At 35.7% G+C, this 14,220-nt stretch overlaps 3 protein-coding genes across 3 annotated transcripts in view; 1 reads left to right on the forward strand and 2 right to left on the reverse strand.

The window, feature by feature from the left end:
• The window catches only part of nme7 (NME/NM23 family member 7), a 42,029-nt gene extending 37,359 nt beyond the window's left edge, over positions 1–4,670 (reverse strand). Inside the window, exons 1-3 of the mRNA XM_016447799.1 lie at positions 4,383–4,670; positions 733–834; positions 481–647 (exon numbers count right to left, since the gene is read on the reverse strand). Of these exons, the coding sequence (XP_016303285.1) occupies positions 481–647; positions 733–834; positions 4,383–4,385 (272 nt within the window). The 5' untranslated portion in view covers positions 4,386–4,670. The remainder of the gene's footprint in view (positions 1–480; positions 648–732; positions 835–4,382) is intronic.
• A 118-nt stretch (positions 4,671–4,788) lies between these two features.
• Positions 4,789–9,041, forward strand: LOC107659029 (homocysteine S-methyltransferase YbgG-like). Its single transcript, XM_016447802.1, has 8 exons — positions 4,789–5,020; positions 5,092–5,159; positions 6,115–6,287; positions 6,379–6,482; positions 6,564–6,725; positions 7,588–7,793; positions 8,697–8,770; positions 8,875–9,041. The coding sequence occupies exons 1-8, from the start codon at positions 4,949–4,951 to the stop codon at positions 8,934–8,936; spliced, it is 921 nt and encodes a 306-aa protein (XP_016303288.1). The 5' UTR covers positions 4,789–4,948; the 3' UTR covers positions 8,937–9,041.
• Positions 9,042–9,378: 337 nt separating this feature from the next.
• Positions 9,379–14,220, reverse strand: part of LOC107659026 (basic immunoglobulin-like variable motif-containing protein) — a 9,605-nt gene continuing 4,763 nt past the window's right edge. The window contains exons 3-10 of the mRNA XM_016447798.1: positions 13,473–13,602; positions 13,303–13,398; positions 12,990–13,094; positions 12,316–12,410; positions 11,942–12,074; positions 11,037–11,120; positions 10,855–10,951; positions 9,379–10,732 (exon numbers count right to left, since the gene is read on the reverse strand). Of these exons, the coding sequence (XP_016303284.1) occupies positions 10,439–10,732; positions 10,855–10,951; positions 11,037–11,120; positions 11,942–12,074; positions 12,316–12,410; positions 12,990–13,094; positions 13,303–13,398; positions 13,473–13,602 (1,034 nt within the window). The 3' untranslated portion in view covers positions 9,379–10,438. The remainder of the gene's footprint in view (positions 10,733–10,854; positions 10,952–11,036; positions 11,121–11,941; positions 12,075–12,315; positions 12,411–12,989; positions 13,095–13,302; positions 13,399–13,472; positions 13,603–14,220) is intronic.

Below are 14,220 nucleotides of genomic sequence, written 5' to 3' on the forward strand. Positions count from 1 at the left end.
CAGAAAATTTGGATCTAGTTCATAAGTCATACTGATGACTTTTATTTTAACAATTTATTTTGTGTGTGTGTGTGTGTGTGTGTGTGTGCTTGTTTATGCTACATTGTGGAGACATTGTTGTATATACTGTATATATATAAACCTTCTTAAATCAAAGAGAAATAAAAGTAATATAAGTCTATGGAAAGTACCTACAATTCACAGAAAGAAACGTGTGTGTGTGTGAACTTTTCTTTTAAAGGAATAAAGGGATTCTGTCATCATTCACTCCACCTCATGACTATACAAACCTGTATGGCTTTCTTTCTTTTGTGAAACACAAAAGAGGATATTTGGAGATACGTCTCGCTGTTTTATGACCATAAAACAGAAATCAATGTGACTTCCTTCAAAGTATCTTTTTCATGTCCCCCAGAAGAAAGTCATACAGGTTTGGAAAGACAAGTTCTGTCTCAGCAGTGGTGTTCAGGAATCAAGTACCTCTCCTTCTTACTGCCCAGTTTGTTGGCTGTGTATTGATCCCCATAACCTGTGAGGTTCAGCTGACGAGAAAAGATGTTTACTCGGTTGCCAACAAACAGATCCTCTGGATGAAGCTCATCAAACTTGGTCCTCCGTAGGAAGGTGCGCTGGTTCTTCATATCAAACTATATAAGAGAAGCATACATGTGAATAGACAAATCTCAAACATAGCTAGAAGTCAGGGTCTGAAATCAGAGTATAGGAACGCACCATCTCCACGGAGCCATCTTTAGGGTAGTAGAGCAGCTGGTATCGTCGCAGGAGAGCAGCGCTGGGGTCGTACCACTCAGCCAGGAAGGCAAAGCGCTCATCCTGTGCATAACACAACACACACAACAAAACACACAGTCAAGCCAGGCACGGCAGGGGAATGTCACTGATCTGACCCTCATGCTTGGACAGGGAGTCACAACAGCCGTGCTCTGATCCTCAACACAGACGGGCAGCTGGGTCAGAGGTTTAGACCCCTTTGATCCCCTGGGGAGCTTCGCTGCAAATGTGGAGCCATTGTCCAGCTGCTGGAGCTACTGCTCCTGAAACTGTGCGCTACGCACTTGTGCAAACATTAGGGCTGCACAAATATAGAAACTATCAATAGATCAATAGACTACAGATAATATATTTTAAATTCATAGAGTCATCATTAGAGGGGCAACCCAGAAATGTTGTGTGGGGCCCTGTAATGAGGAGGGGCCTTTATACTATTGCCTACTCATGGGGCCTGGGGGAGATGGAATAAAAACATTTGAACATTTTTAGAGTGGTCCTTTATATTTATACTACTAAAAAAAGGATGAAAACAAAACACAAAACAACCTAAAATGCTAATACAATGTCCTAACCCCCACAAAAAGTTAAAAAGTGACAAGCAATAAAAAGCTCCATATTAATGAATTAATGAATTTTTTTCATGTCCAGCCATGTATGCCAACAACACAAAACAACAAAACTAATAATAATTAAAATAAGTGCACTTCATATTGTTTGAATTCGCACACTACTTGCACCATTTATACTACAAAACGGCATAGAATAGTGCATGCAAATTAGGAAGGCACCTGTGGTGACTAAACATAAATGAATTTAGTCAACACAATATTATAATATATATATAGTACCATATGGTGTGGACAACTGTTTGTATATAGTGAGAACTGGTAGACAAAATCCTATATATATACTGCAACCCTAAAAAAACATGTCTCTAAAGCAGGAGCCTCAAGATATTGCCACTTTCATAAAAATGAGTATTAGTCATAGCCAAGATTCCAAGAGTATTTAATACAGGACTTGTTGAAAACAAAGTATGTAATAAGTTATTAAAATAGACAGCATATAAATCTCTGTGAGTGTGAAGTTGCTGATTTCACCTTGACACCAACTCAGAGGTGCCCTTGAACAAAACATGGAGAGCAAGCATGTTGGTGTGATCGTTGTTCCCCACAGAGCGCCACCTTGTGGGTGAAATTCATAGCACAGGCTGTAATTCAGGGTGATATAGCTAAAGCCATGAGCAGCATAGCGATGAGAAATGATCTGTTAATCTACTGTTGATCAGTGGACATCAAAACTCAAGCAAATAACAGCAGGCCTACAACAGTGACTCATAAGATTCATTAATATTCATAATAACTGACATAATAACTGGCAGATAATCATCATCAGTATATATCAGAATAGCAGTGCTTTAATGTTGCATTTCTAGGCACTATGCCATCCATCCTCCAGGCCACATGCTCGCTAATTCATAGTGGCAACATGTCAACACTGAGCCCAAACATGGCATCACATTATCCTAACTAATTTAACAACAGATCATTAGTGCATCTGCAACATAATGCGAATGCTTTCTCATTCCTCAAACCGTAGAGACTCAGTGAGAATCCCTTTAACGTAATTGAGCTATCTTGAATCTAACAGGGCCTCTTCCCCCAAGCAAGAGCTATTTTTACCCCTCAGTCAGCTGGGACAGAGATAATATCGACAATGAACAGCCTTCTTTGTACAAATACGCTGAGGCACAGGTCTGAAAAGCCATAAGTCACATTAGGATTTCCACAGTGAAGTTTTGTGCCAAAGCTAAAAGTTCTAGGTGCTGTACTGAAATTGCTAGTTATTATCACCTCTCGTATGAGGCCTTATACCAGTCAGCAAGAGGCAAAAATAAATGTTAAGACTGTTGAAATATTTTTCCACACAGCACATTAAATAATTTACATAATGAAAATATTTTTACTTAGGAAGATTGTCTTTATTTTTCTATTACTTTTTTTTTTTTAATCAAATATACATTTACTTTAAAGAAAATGACTTGTGGCTTTTCTTTTCTTTTTTTCATTTTCTTTGGTTTGTTAAATGTTGTTTGGAAAAGCAATGATGAATTAAAACATTTCTTATGCATTATACATTATGTGACTTGACTTTTTTCAAAAAAGTAATAATAAAATATATATTAAGACTTGTTTTCTGAAAAAATTTATCCAAGTTTATGCTTAAAACAAGAAAATATATCAATGGGGTAAGAAAAATAATCTTGTTTTCCCTCTGAATTAAGTTTATTTTTCTTACCCCACTGACAATTTTTCATTTTTTTCAAAAAACAAGACAAGTCAATTTGCTTCTCAAGTAAATGTATCTTGAGTTAATAGTGTTTAGATATTTGTTTAGATGTCCTCAAAGTTACCTGAGGACATCTGTACGTCTAAGAAGAAATATGGAAAGCTTTTTCTCCTATATTAGCACCGTTGTTGTTGTTGTTCTTAAGTGAAAGCATCATGAAAACCCTTTTTTTATCTGAATGGAATGAAAGCAGGAATCAAGGCATTTTGAGGGGGTGCGGGGCTCTAAATGAACATTCCAGCACAACAAAATCACAGACTCCTGGTTAATGATCCTGGCCAGATCGAACTGGAAATAGCTGGGCTTATCTGCCACATCTAACACTGAAAAATAGGGCTTTCCTCTCAGAGCCCTTCTTGGAAGCTGAGACTTTCTCAGACACCTGCTGTTGCCCTCTGCTATCACTGCAAACATTTCATGCTGTCTGTATGGAGATGGATCAATGTACACTACTTAAGGAGACAGAATGTGAATTGGAAAATATACAGTGTAGGAGCACAACAGAGCAAGTAGATGATGGTGAAAGTATCCTGTTACCCAAAGAATAACAAGGATTTGACTGTCGAGCAAATTACACTAAAAAAGCATATCATTCCACTGAATGACATTAAAGCTTCTGACTGAAATGGATCTGTAATTTCAGTGGAAAATGGCATCCTCCATCTTCAATATGATGTTGTAGAGCCTCAAACCAGACAGCTAGTTTTCAAATACAGTTGAAAAACAGTTAAGCAGCTTACTGAAACCTGCCAAAACTACATTATGTCAGAGCATTCTTTTGATTTCTTGCTTTTGTTTCTCGAAGAACCTCAAGGAGGCCAATGCTGACATCTAGTGGCAGACAAATGAGAGCATTAAGTACGTCAAGAGCTTTTAGTTATTAGTTTACAAATTATGCCGTTGCAAAACTGTTTTGCTTTGTAAATTATTATGAGTTATCTTCACTTAACTAGGATTTAAATAGCCTAGATGCGTGCTTACTTGCTTCTTCACTTGCTATGACTTAATGCATCGCTTTATTACAGTTTACATGAGAATGTACTCATGGTATTTTATATTTAGTGCAGACAACACAATTAATCTCAATGGTTTATGTGACTTGAGTTTCTTTTATTAGAAAAACGTATACTGTTAAAAAGCAAACGACTTCCGCCAAAACCACAACAAACATTCATGATCATATGAGTTGAGTCCTTTATTACTCATATCTAAACAATGGAAAAATATACTCTCCCACTTACCATGTATGAATTCTTTAAAGGAACTATAATATTTGTTGTTTGTTGTTTAACAGACGGTTGATTGTCTTCCTTTAGCCTCGCTGTTAAGTCCCATCACCATAGCAACAACATCAAACGGGCTACCGTCGAATAAAATAATAAACCATACCTCCTCTGTGAACTCGTAACTATATTGCGTGGTGTTTTAACATTCAGCTAATTTCGATTTTAAAGTCTGGTGAGTAAACAGACGTTTAGGGCGCCAATAGTTTGCTTATACGAGTCTTACTGTAACCCGGAAGTAGTAGTTTCTGACCTTTACCGCCAACTGCCACTCGCACATGGGTTCGTTATGGACTTTGACACTAGTTTCGCTTCAGTATTATGGTATTATTATGCAGAGCTTCTTACCAGGGCTATTAAGCTATTGGCTACAATTTAACATCCTTCTAAATGTAGGTTTAGCTTAAAAAGTTGCAAATCTGTGACAATGTAAGACAAAGGTCTGTTGCTGTATTTCAAAAGTGATTTAATGTTTATTTGAGGTTTAAAATTGAAAGGTATTTCCACGAACCACAGCAGTCCAAATGGATCCCAGTCCATTCATTTTAGATGGAGGTCTAGCAACAGAACTTGAAGCAAGTGGATTTCAATTACAGGTAGGTAGTACTATTACACGGACTTATTGTCAACAATCACAAGTTTAATCACGCATATATCGTATTTGCAGGGAGATCCACTATGGAGTGCAAGAATTTTGCATTCAAACCCACAGGCCATTAAGGACGTGCATTACAGGTAATTACAGGCTTTATTATGTTCTGTACCTGAGTTGTCAAGCAATGTCTGAAGTGTGACATATACTTGATGTAAAATATTTGTGAACAAATATGTTGGCTCTATATTAATTATACATACAGTGGTTTATTTAATTATTTTTGTTTCATTTTTGAAAAAACAAAATGTTATATATATATATATATATATATATATATACATACATACACTATATATATATATATATAAATGGATTTGCATGCCACAGGAATATTTAAGTGAAAAACTACAAAAGGCTGAAATGTGTTAAATGTAATGCAGTAAATACATTTGAATTACAAAATTATTCAAGACAAAAAATATATAAATTTTACGGACGTGACGCATTGCTGCCACAAATATGTTTTCCAGTCAATTATGTCGTGATAATGACATAAACATTATGAGAAAAGATGTTGTTAAAATGACATAACATCTCATTATTACAACATAGTTGAGTGGAAAAAATAATATGTGTTTGGCAGCAATGCTTCACCATACTATTTCAAATAAATGCTTTCTTTTCATTAAAGAATTCTGGACAAAAATATATATCTGAAAAAAGACTGGAGTAATGGCTGCTGAAAATTCAGCTTTACCATCACGGGAATTTTTTTTTTTAATACGTTAAAATAGAAAACTGTTATTGTAGATTTTAACGATATTTCACAATATTAGTTTTTTTACTGTATTTTTGTATAATAAAATACATCAAATAAATGCAGCCTTGGTAGGCATAAGAGATTTAATTCAAAAACATCTTAATGACCCCAAACTTTGTTTTGAATGTACATTTATATTTTCCTTCATACATGTATTTACATTTTATAATTTCTAACCAAAAATCTCTCCATCCTATCAGTCATTTGTATGCTTCTATTCTGTGAAAAGAACTATTCAATATTTCCTGAATGATTGATTTAACTTGTTTTAATAGATATCTTCAAAGCGGTTCTGATGTTATAACAACAGCCACATATCAGGCCAGCATTGAGGGATTTGTGAAATATCTTGATCTCCGGCCTGAGGAGGCTCAGCAGATGATAATGTCAGGGGTTCAACTGGCAAAAGAGACAGTCCGTGAGTTCATGTCTCACTCAACTGTATCAGGTGTGTGCAAGCCAACTCTACTAAATCATGAATTCTGTCTAGTTTCTGAAAAAATGTAGAGATACCAGCTAACGAATAATTCCCCCAGAAGACAGAAGAGAGCCTGTGGTTGCAGGTTCAGTGGGTCCATATGGGGCGTTTTTACATGATGGGTCAGAGTACACAGGAGCCTATGAGGACAAGATGACAGTGGAGGTAATGCAGGATGAAGCTCTCTGTCCACCCAAGCCGCCACCACATAAGAATTTAAAGTGTGTGTTTTCTCTTTTGTCCTAGGAGTTGAAAGACTGGCATCGTCCACAGATCCAGTGCTTAGTAAAAGCCGGAGCTGATCTTGTTGCCATGGAGACCATTCCAAGTCTCAAAGAGGCAGAGGCTTTGGTGGAAGTACTCAGAGAATTTCCAGAAGCTAAAGCCTGGTTTTCCTTTTCTTGTAAGGTGACTGATACACTGCATTATACGGAGCCCCTAAAGGGACATGGTGGTGGAAAAAAAATTCGGGGGGGGAGGAAATTTTTTTTGCGTTCTCTCGCAAAACTTTTGCGTTCCCTCGAGAAACTTTGCGTTCCCTCGCAAAACTTTTGCATGTAATTTAAAAAGTTACGCTACTATTACATTTTAAATAGGGTAACTTGTAATCTGTAACCTATTACATTTTCAAAGTAACCTTCCCAACACTGCCATTAATTAAGCATTTTCTTTCTATGAGGGATACTCTTAAAGTGCAATTCAATTTACCGGGTTACATTCATATTCTGGGCTATTCTGCTTGTCTGTATGCTTTATTAATAAGGTATGTACTGAATTTAGTCATCCAGTGGTTTACATTACGCGTTTTAGAATGTCCCAAAACCGTGCCTTGATAAGCATGCACTGACTATTTCGTCCAATTTCAAAACAAAACTCTATGAACTGCTCCACTGTGAACGTATGGAGCTGTATGAACCACTACAATCTGTAAACAGGAAGTGTTTGTCCGAACTCAACTGGTTTTGCGAGAGAACGCAAAAGTTTTGCGAGGGAACGCAAATATCTTTGCGAGAGAACGCAAAAGTTTCTCGAGGGAATGCAAAAGTTTTGCGAGAGAACGCAAAAAAATCTGACAAATATTTTTTCCTCCCACCCCAAATTTTTTCACTCAATCTGATTAATCTGATTTTTTTCCACCACCATGTCCCTTTAGGGGCTCCGTAGCATTGTATGTTATGATATCTATTATCTAATGACAAATTTCATTCATAAAACACTTGCAACTGTTTATGCTCAGGACATTGCTATTAATGCAGTTAATGTGTTTCAGGACATTCAGAATATTTCAAGCGGGAGGAGATTTTCTGAGGCGGTTCAGGTGGCTTGTAGGTCCTCACAGCTGGTGGCCGTAGGGCTGAACTGTTGTCCTGCTCTGTTAGTGAAACCGCTTCTAGACTCAGCCAAGTCACACAAGAAAGCAGATTTGAGCTGGGTGGTCTATCCTAACAGTGGAGAAGAATGGGACCCCAAGACAGGGTAAGGTTCATTATTAAGTTACAATAGAAAGTTATAATTGCCATTGATTTTTGTTTCCATTGAAAAATGTTGTTTTAAAATGATCATTTCCAGACCTGGAGAAAAACATGGACATTTATATTTGATTGTTTCATCACAGAAATATTCCCTATCTTAAATAATTGCTCTTTTCTACATCTTTTATTTATATTTTTGAGATCAGATTGATGTTTTTAAATACTCTTATTTAGCAAAGTAATACAGTTTCAAATCAAGGCTGTTCTTTTGAACTATTTCATTAAAGAAAAAATAAAACACATTTCATAGGGCCTTAAAACTGACATTTTTGTTATTTTAATAAATTGCTGGTAAATTGTGTAAGTTTCATGATTTCAATTAATTAGAAATGCTTTTCTATTAACAACAATTTAGTATAACCATCAAAATTTAAAAGGGGAAACAAACAGAATCCAGAAAAATTCAAATGGAAAAAACGGAATTTGGAGAAAAAAATACAAATAAAACGGAATTTGGGAAAAAATAAAACAGATTTCATAAAACTGTTTTCAACATTGATAAATGCTTCTTGAGCACCAAATCTGCATATTAGAATGATTTCTGAAAGACAATGAACACTGGAGGTATGGCTGTTAAAACATTCAGTTTTACCATCACATGAATTGAATGAATACATTTGAAAATATATTAAAACAGAATAACAGTTGTTTTAAATTGTAATAATATTTATTTACAATACATGCAGCCTTGGCGAGCACAAGATCCTTAAAAAAATGTTAGTATAAATAAATAAAAAACATTATAATCCAATAATCATAAAAGTAAAACATGTGGGAACCCTGAACTTATTTACTGATTTGTCTCAATAGTTTGATTGTGTAAGTGGCTGTTCTGTGGCTATTTCAGATGGAAAACTAAAAAACGGACGTCATTTGCCAAACTAAGTCTCGACTGGAAAGAACAAGGGGCTTTGTGGATTGGTTAGTATTGTTTTGTACCAGTAAATAAGCTTTACTGTACACTTATACTATGACTTGTTCTTTCCAGTTGCGCTGACTCACGGAGAGCTGATTTCTGTCAACAGGTGGCTGCTGCCGTGTTGGTCCTGCTGATATAACTGAGCTGAAAGAACAACTACATGTATAGCCGTGACTCATCAAACACCGTGACATATTCTGAAATAATGCAGTGATGTGTAAGAAGGTGTATAAATATTTTATTTATAAATCAAAATAATACCAACACACTAGATTCACATGAGTATAGGGATATGCCGGTATCAAATTTTCATGTTGCGATTAATTGCTAATGCTTTTATCACGGTATACGGTATTATCGCGATATTTGAATTTTGTTTTAAAAAAGTACTGTCATAATACAGTATAACAGGTTTAATAACTTTTTTCTTATAACAACAATAACTGAACATTTAAATGCAATAAAGCAATACAGAAAAATGTATAAAGTTAAACGTTTTACACAGATTAAAGTGCAAAAGAACTATAAAGACCAATAGGTATCACTTTACAATAAGACCTCATTAGTTAACCTTAGTTAATGCACCGAATACCGGCACAAGTCTACATGAGTATGAGATTTGTTATGACTTGAACATTATACATTCGATGTTGCTGTGTTAACGGACAAACAATATCACAATTCACATGACATGGAAGCAATCGTGCAATCTTAGCTCACAGCGTTTCACAAAGAACGTGATCGTAATCCTTGAAGTTGCTATTTACAATAAGATGGCACCATCTTATTGGACTATGTCACAATCGGATCCATTGAAATATCAAATGGTCACATTATTAAACAGTCTGATATGTTTATGATGACCTTGACTTCGTTTGTATTTTTTAGACTTACACTAATAAAGCCGTTTTTGTTTATACAATAGTAGAACCAGTCTTCATAAAGAACAGTGTCATTTTTCAGGTCCATACCGTCCTCCAATGATCTACCATCAGTAGCATATAAATCCACCAAATAGCATATAACTAAAATGGAATGATGCTATTGATCTGAAAATCAAATATTCACTTCATGTTCTTAGTACACTTAAGGTGCGGTCATAAATTTTGCGGGCAAAAATTGTCCACTGTGTAGTGTAGCAATCTATGAAGCGCAGTCACTTTCAAACCAAGCAGCTTTCTGTTGGTCAAAAACTGGGGAAATCTTTCTCCCTTACGTGAAATTCCTGATTGTGTGGATTCCTATAGAAGTTGCTGGATTTCACCTGCGAAAATGTGCAGAACAATGGTAAATGTGACCACACCTTTAGTGCAGTTAATTGCACATTTATTTAATGATTAGTTTATCCACAATATGTTTAAAGAAAGCAGCATTTTGACCTACATGACGTGACTCAGCGTCTTGGAGAGAGAGCCACTGTTAAGTATTTCTAATCTTAATTTAATGCCACATTACTGAGAGCTCAATCTCAAATTGTGGCGTCCTCCACAAATGGCTTCTTCCTTAAGGGCAACAAAGCAGCATCCTTATGGTTTGGCTTGCAACCTCATCTATGATATGCAATTCTAACCAATTCCACTGTTGCTAACAACCTGGGAAGGTAAATATTCTTGTTTAAAACTGTCCATAACTCAATTGGCTCTTCAGTAGGAGGGTTGGACACTTTAGATTTAGTCAGTTATGTCTTCATCTAGGTCACTGTCTGGAGAGCTTCTGTGCCTGTACTCTGCTGTGTTGGACAAACGCTTCCAGGCATCCTCAGACTTGTTCCCCGTACTGAGGGATCTGCCCAGACGTTTCACCGCTCGCTCCTCAGAAGCGTCCTCTGGCGCAGCTTGACCTCTGTGTTCTGGAGCCAGATGGTGGAGATCATGCCTCAGATTTTCCAAATTCAGTGCCCATGGTCCCAACTTTTGCCAGTTGACTCTCTGGAAGGCCATGATGCAATGCAGATTGCCTCCAACCTGTGAAGAAATCAGGATGCAGGGTCAGGATGCAACATTCAGACACTTTCCTAAACACAGAATTCTTCATAATATTCAGGTTTTTGTAGAAATACCATCACCATAGTCCTGAAGTTCCTTACCTTTTTGGTTTTGCGATACTGAATGCCTCTCTCTATGTGGCGAATGTCGAAGTATTCTGGGTTTTGGGTGTTCAGATCCGTCACAATATCTGCCCATCTGATTGTAAACCAGGTCAGAAATTCAGAAACATAATTTATTCATAATTTCACCAAGGACAACAATGCCATAAAATGAACCATACTTTTTACAGTGGATTGCAGGGTGTTTCCTGCTTGGTTCACCAATGAGAATCCAGTGCTCCATCTCATTAAGCGGCAGTGGCCCCCTGTAAAAAATAAAGAAAAAATAAACGAGTTTCATTCTCCGTTAGAATAGGGTCTTATAAAAGTGGTAGAGGTTAATAAGAGTTTACATTTTCATGACTTTTGATAATATGATACTGGTGCTCCACAATAAGTGTGGCCCAGGGTCAGTATGAGAGATTTTTGGGCCATTTTGGGGCTGGTAAGACTTTTTAATGTTTGTGAAATAAGTTTCTTAAGCTCACCAAGTCTGCATTAATCTGATCAAAACATACAATAAAATCTAATATTGTGAAATATTAAAAAAGTGCATTAATACAAAATTGTAAATAACTTTATTTTAATATATTTTAAAATGTAATTTCCTGTGATGCTAAGTTTTCGGTTTCATCCTTTTAGAAATCATTCTACCATGCTTCGACTATGAAAGCACAATACATTTTTTTTTGTTTGATGGAGAGAAGGTTCAAAAGAACATCATTTGTTTGAAATAGAAATCTTTTGCAACATTATAAATATATTTACTCTCATGTTTGATCAATTTAATGCATCCTTCCTAAATTATTTCTTTAAAAAAAAAAGAAAAGCTAACAGTTTGCCCTGAAAAATATGTCATTCTGTGATGTAAAAACATACACATCATAATAGCTTTACATTTAATAAAAAAAAACATTAAAAAAAATGAAAACACTATATACACATTTTCTGGCACACATAAAAGGTCACTTTTAATCAAATGGATGTTTTGGAACTGAATGAAAAGTTTGAAATTTCTTACAACCATAACCACCTAACTTGAACTAATTAAGCAGTAAATGAAAGGCAAAGTTGCTGTATGTTATACCTGTAAGCTTTGGCTGCTTTTAGTGGAGTAGCTTCATAGCCCACAGGACAGAAGTAGTGATTCTGACAGTGGTAAATGTAGGCCATGGATTCGTCTTTAAGTCCCTGCGTCAGCTTCAGCAGTGCCCCCTCAGCTAGAATGAAGAAACATGCTCTACAACATGCTGCTAAAATACTTTCTGACAATATAATGTGCTCTTACAATATATAAACTATACCTGAAAGAAAGCTAAACAAAGATTAAGGAAATATTTATAGACTGGATATTACATTTAAAATACTGTCTGCTTAACAAACTACATAAAAAGTGTATCTGAAGAACAACATGCTGCTGTAGCCTCTGTTCTTATGAAAAATGATTGAAAATTCACACACCTGTCTCTCCCGCTGTCTTGTGCTTTCCATGAGGTTTGTACAGAATGTAAGAGCATCCCCGGACACGGAAATGATCGTTGATTTGTCTGAACCATCTGCAGCAGTATAAAAATAGATAATGCACAGGACAAAGCAAAACTTTGGGGTCAGTAAGTTTTTTTTTTTAATAACAACATTCTTTTATTCAGCAAGCATGCATTAAATTAGTCAAATGTGACAAAATTCTATTTAATAATGCAGTTCTTTTTAACTTTCTATTACATCATTTTGAAAAAATGTATCACAGTTTCCACAAAAAATATTAAACAACACAACTCTTCTTATTATTGATAATAATAAGAAATGTTTCTTAAGAACCAAATCAGCATATTACAATGATTTCTGAAGAATCGTGTGACACTGAAGACTGGAGTAATAGCTGATGAAAATTCAGCTTTGCCATCACAGGAATAAAATACATTTATTTTTTATAGAACATATTATTAGTTATTATGAATTGTACTAATATTTCACAATATTACTGTTTTGCCTGTATTTTGATCAAATAAATGCAATAAATGGTGAACATAAGAGACATCTTTCAAGACCCCAAACCTTTTAAAAGTAATGTAATGAATATGAATCAAAAATGAATTAACGAAACTGTTGAAAAGCAATAAATACAGTAATCTTACCGCATCAAAGTGGCATTGCCAGTGAATGGTCCAAACTTGATATCTTCAAACGGAGGCTGGAAACCAAGTATGTGCAGGGCTTCTTCTTGAGAAATAGGTGGGAGACTGGGGGGAAAAAAAAATCCTAAAGTTACTCTTTGCAATTTCTACCAGACCAGATTAGAAATCTTAAAATAGATCAAATGAATGTGCTGTTTTTGCTCCTAAAAATACCAATTCCTTACTCCTCCATCTTTGAAAATTTTTTCACCATCTGAAATATTGTCATCAGATGAAAAATGTGGTCATACATTTCAGCAAGTAACACACAGACCTGCCTGCTCCTAAAGTACTGTAGAGAAAGTTCCAACAGGAGACAAGTGAGGAGATTCCACATGATGTCTTATATTGGGGGCGGCTGATGCAGTACCTAGAACATTAGAGGGAACAGTTGTTAAACTTGCACTCTTTGAGTCTCATTTCTCTTTCCAATGAGGGAATTACCATCTACGGAGGTCCAAGACTTTTCTCTGTTTGATCTCCTCCAGAGAAGCTTGTGCTGGGAGATCTTGCAGATTTCTGCTTGGCCTGTCAGATGATTTCATTTTCTTAGAGTTGAATTTCTTTAAATTACCTGAGAAACAACACAGACTTCATCCTTTAATAACATTCTAAGTAATATATTAGACTCATGCTGGTTTGGTTTACACTCACATATCTACTAGGATCAAGTAGGTTCTTAAAATGAAGAATGGATTAGCTGGAGTTTGGATAAATCGTGTAGTCATCCCTAGACTTCTTTTGATCAAGTAATGAGTGATGGCACACTTCCAATACATTCTGTCTATAAACTCTTAAATCTGGGATTAATTACAAATTAAAACATAGTCTGTTCACAATGAGGTGAAAAGCATGTGACACAGTCACTAGTGTCAGTAAGGCCATCGCTAGAATTACATAAACCACAGCAGATGGTCAGTATGAGCTCATTTTCCTGGCATATTATTGCTCAACAGCTTGTAGATTTAAAATGACCCTGATATTTTCAAACTTTTTTTCATATTTCATAATTAGTTTACTGAAAATAACATTATTGTCATAGTTCATAAGCCTCAAAATATATTTATAAAGGTGATATGTGCTCTAAAGCAGGGGTTTTCAACATTTTTGATGGCAAGGACCCCCAAACAAGATGATCCCCATCCTGAAATATATACACTACCAGTCAAAAGATTTTGAACAGTAAGATTTT

This window comes from Sinocyclocheilus anshuiensis, unplaced genomic scaffold, assembly GCF_001515605.1.
Source record: "Sinocyclocheilus anshuiensis isolate Anshui unplaced genomic scaffold, SAMN03320099.WGS_v1.1 scaffold311, whole genome shotgun sequence".
Classification (NCBI taxonomy): Eukaryota; Metazoa; Chordata; class Actinopteri; order Cypriniformes; family Cyprinidae; genus Sinocyclocheilus; species Sinocyclocheilus anshuiensis.

Excerpts from the sequence above, each read along its gene's own strand:
- LOC107659029 (XM_016447802.1), top strand. The coding sequence starts at position 4,949 with ATGGATCCCAGTCCATTCATTTTAGATGGAGGTCTAGCAACAGAACTT. Across the intron at positions 5,160-6,114 it reads ATTAAGGACGTGCATTACAG|ATATCTTCAAAGCGGTTCTG; the intron begins GTAATTACAGGC and ends TTGTTTTAATAG. Across the intron at positions 8,771-8,874 it reads ACAAGGGGCTTTGTGGATTG|GTGGCTGCTGCCGTGTTGGT; the intron begins GTTAGTATTGTT and ends TTCTGTCAACAG.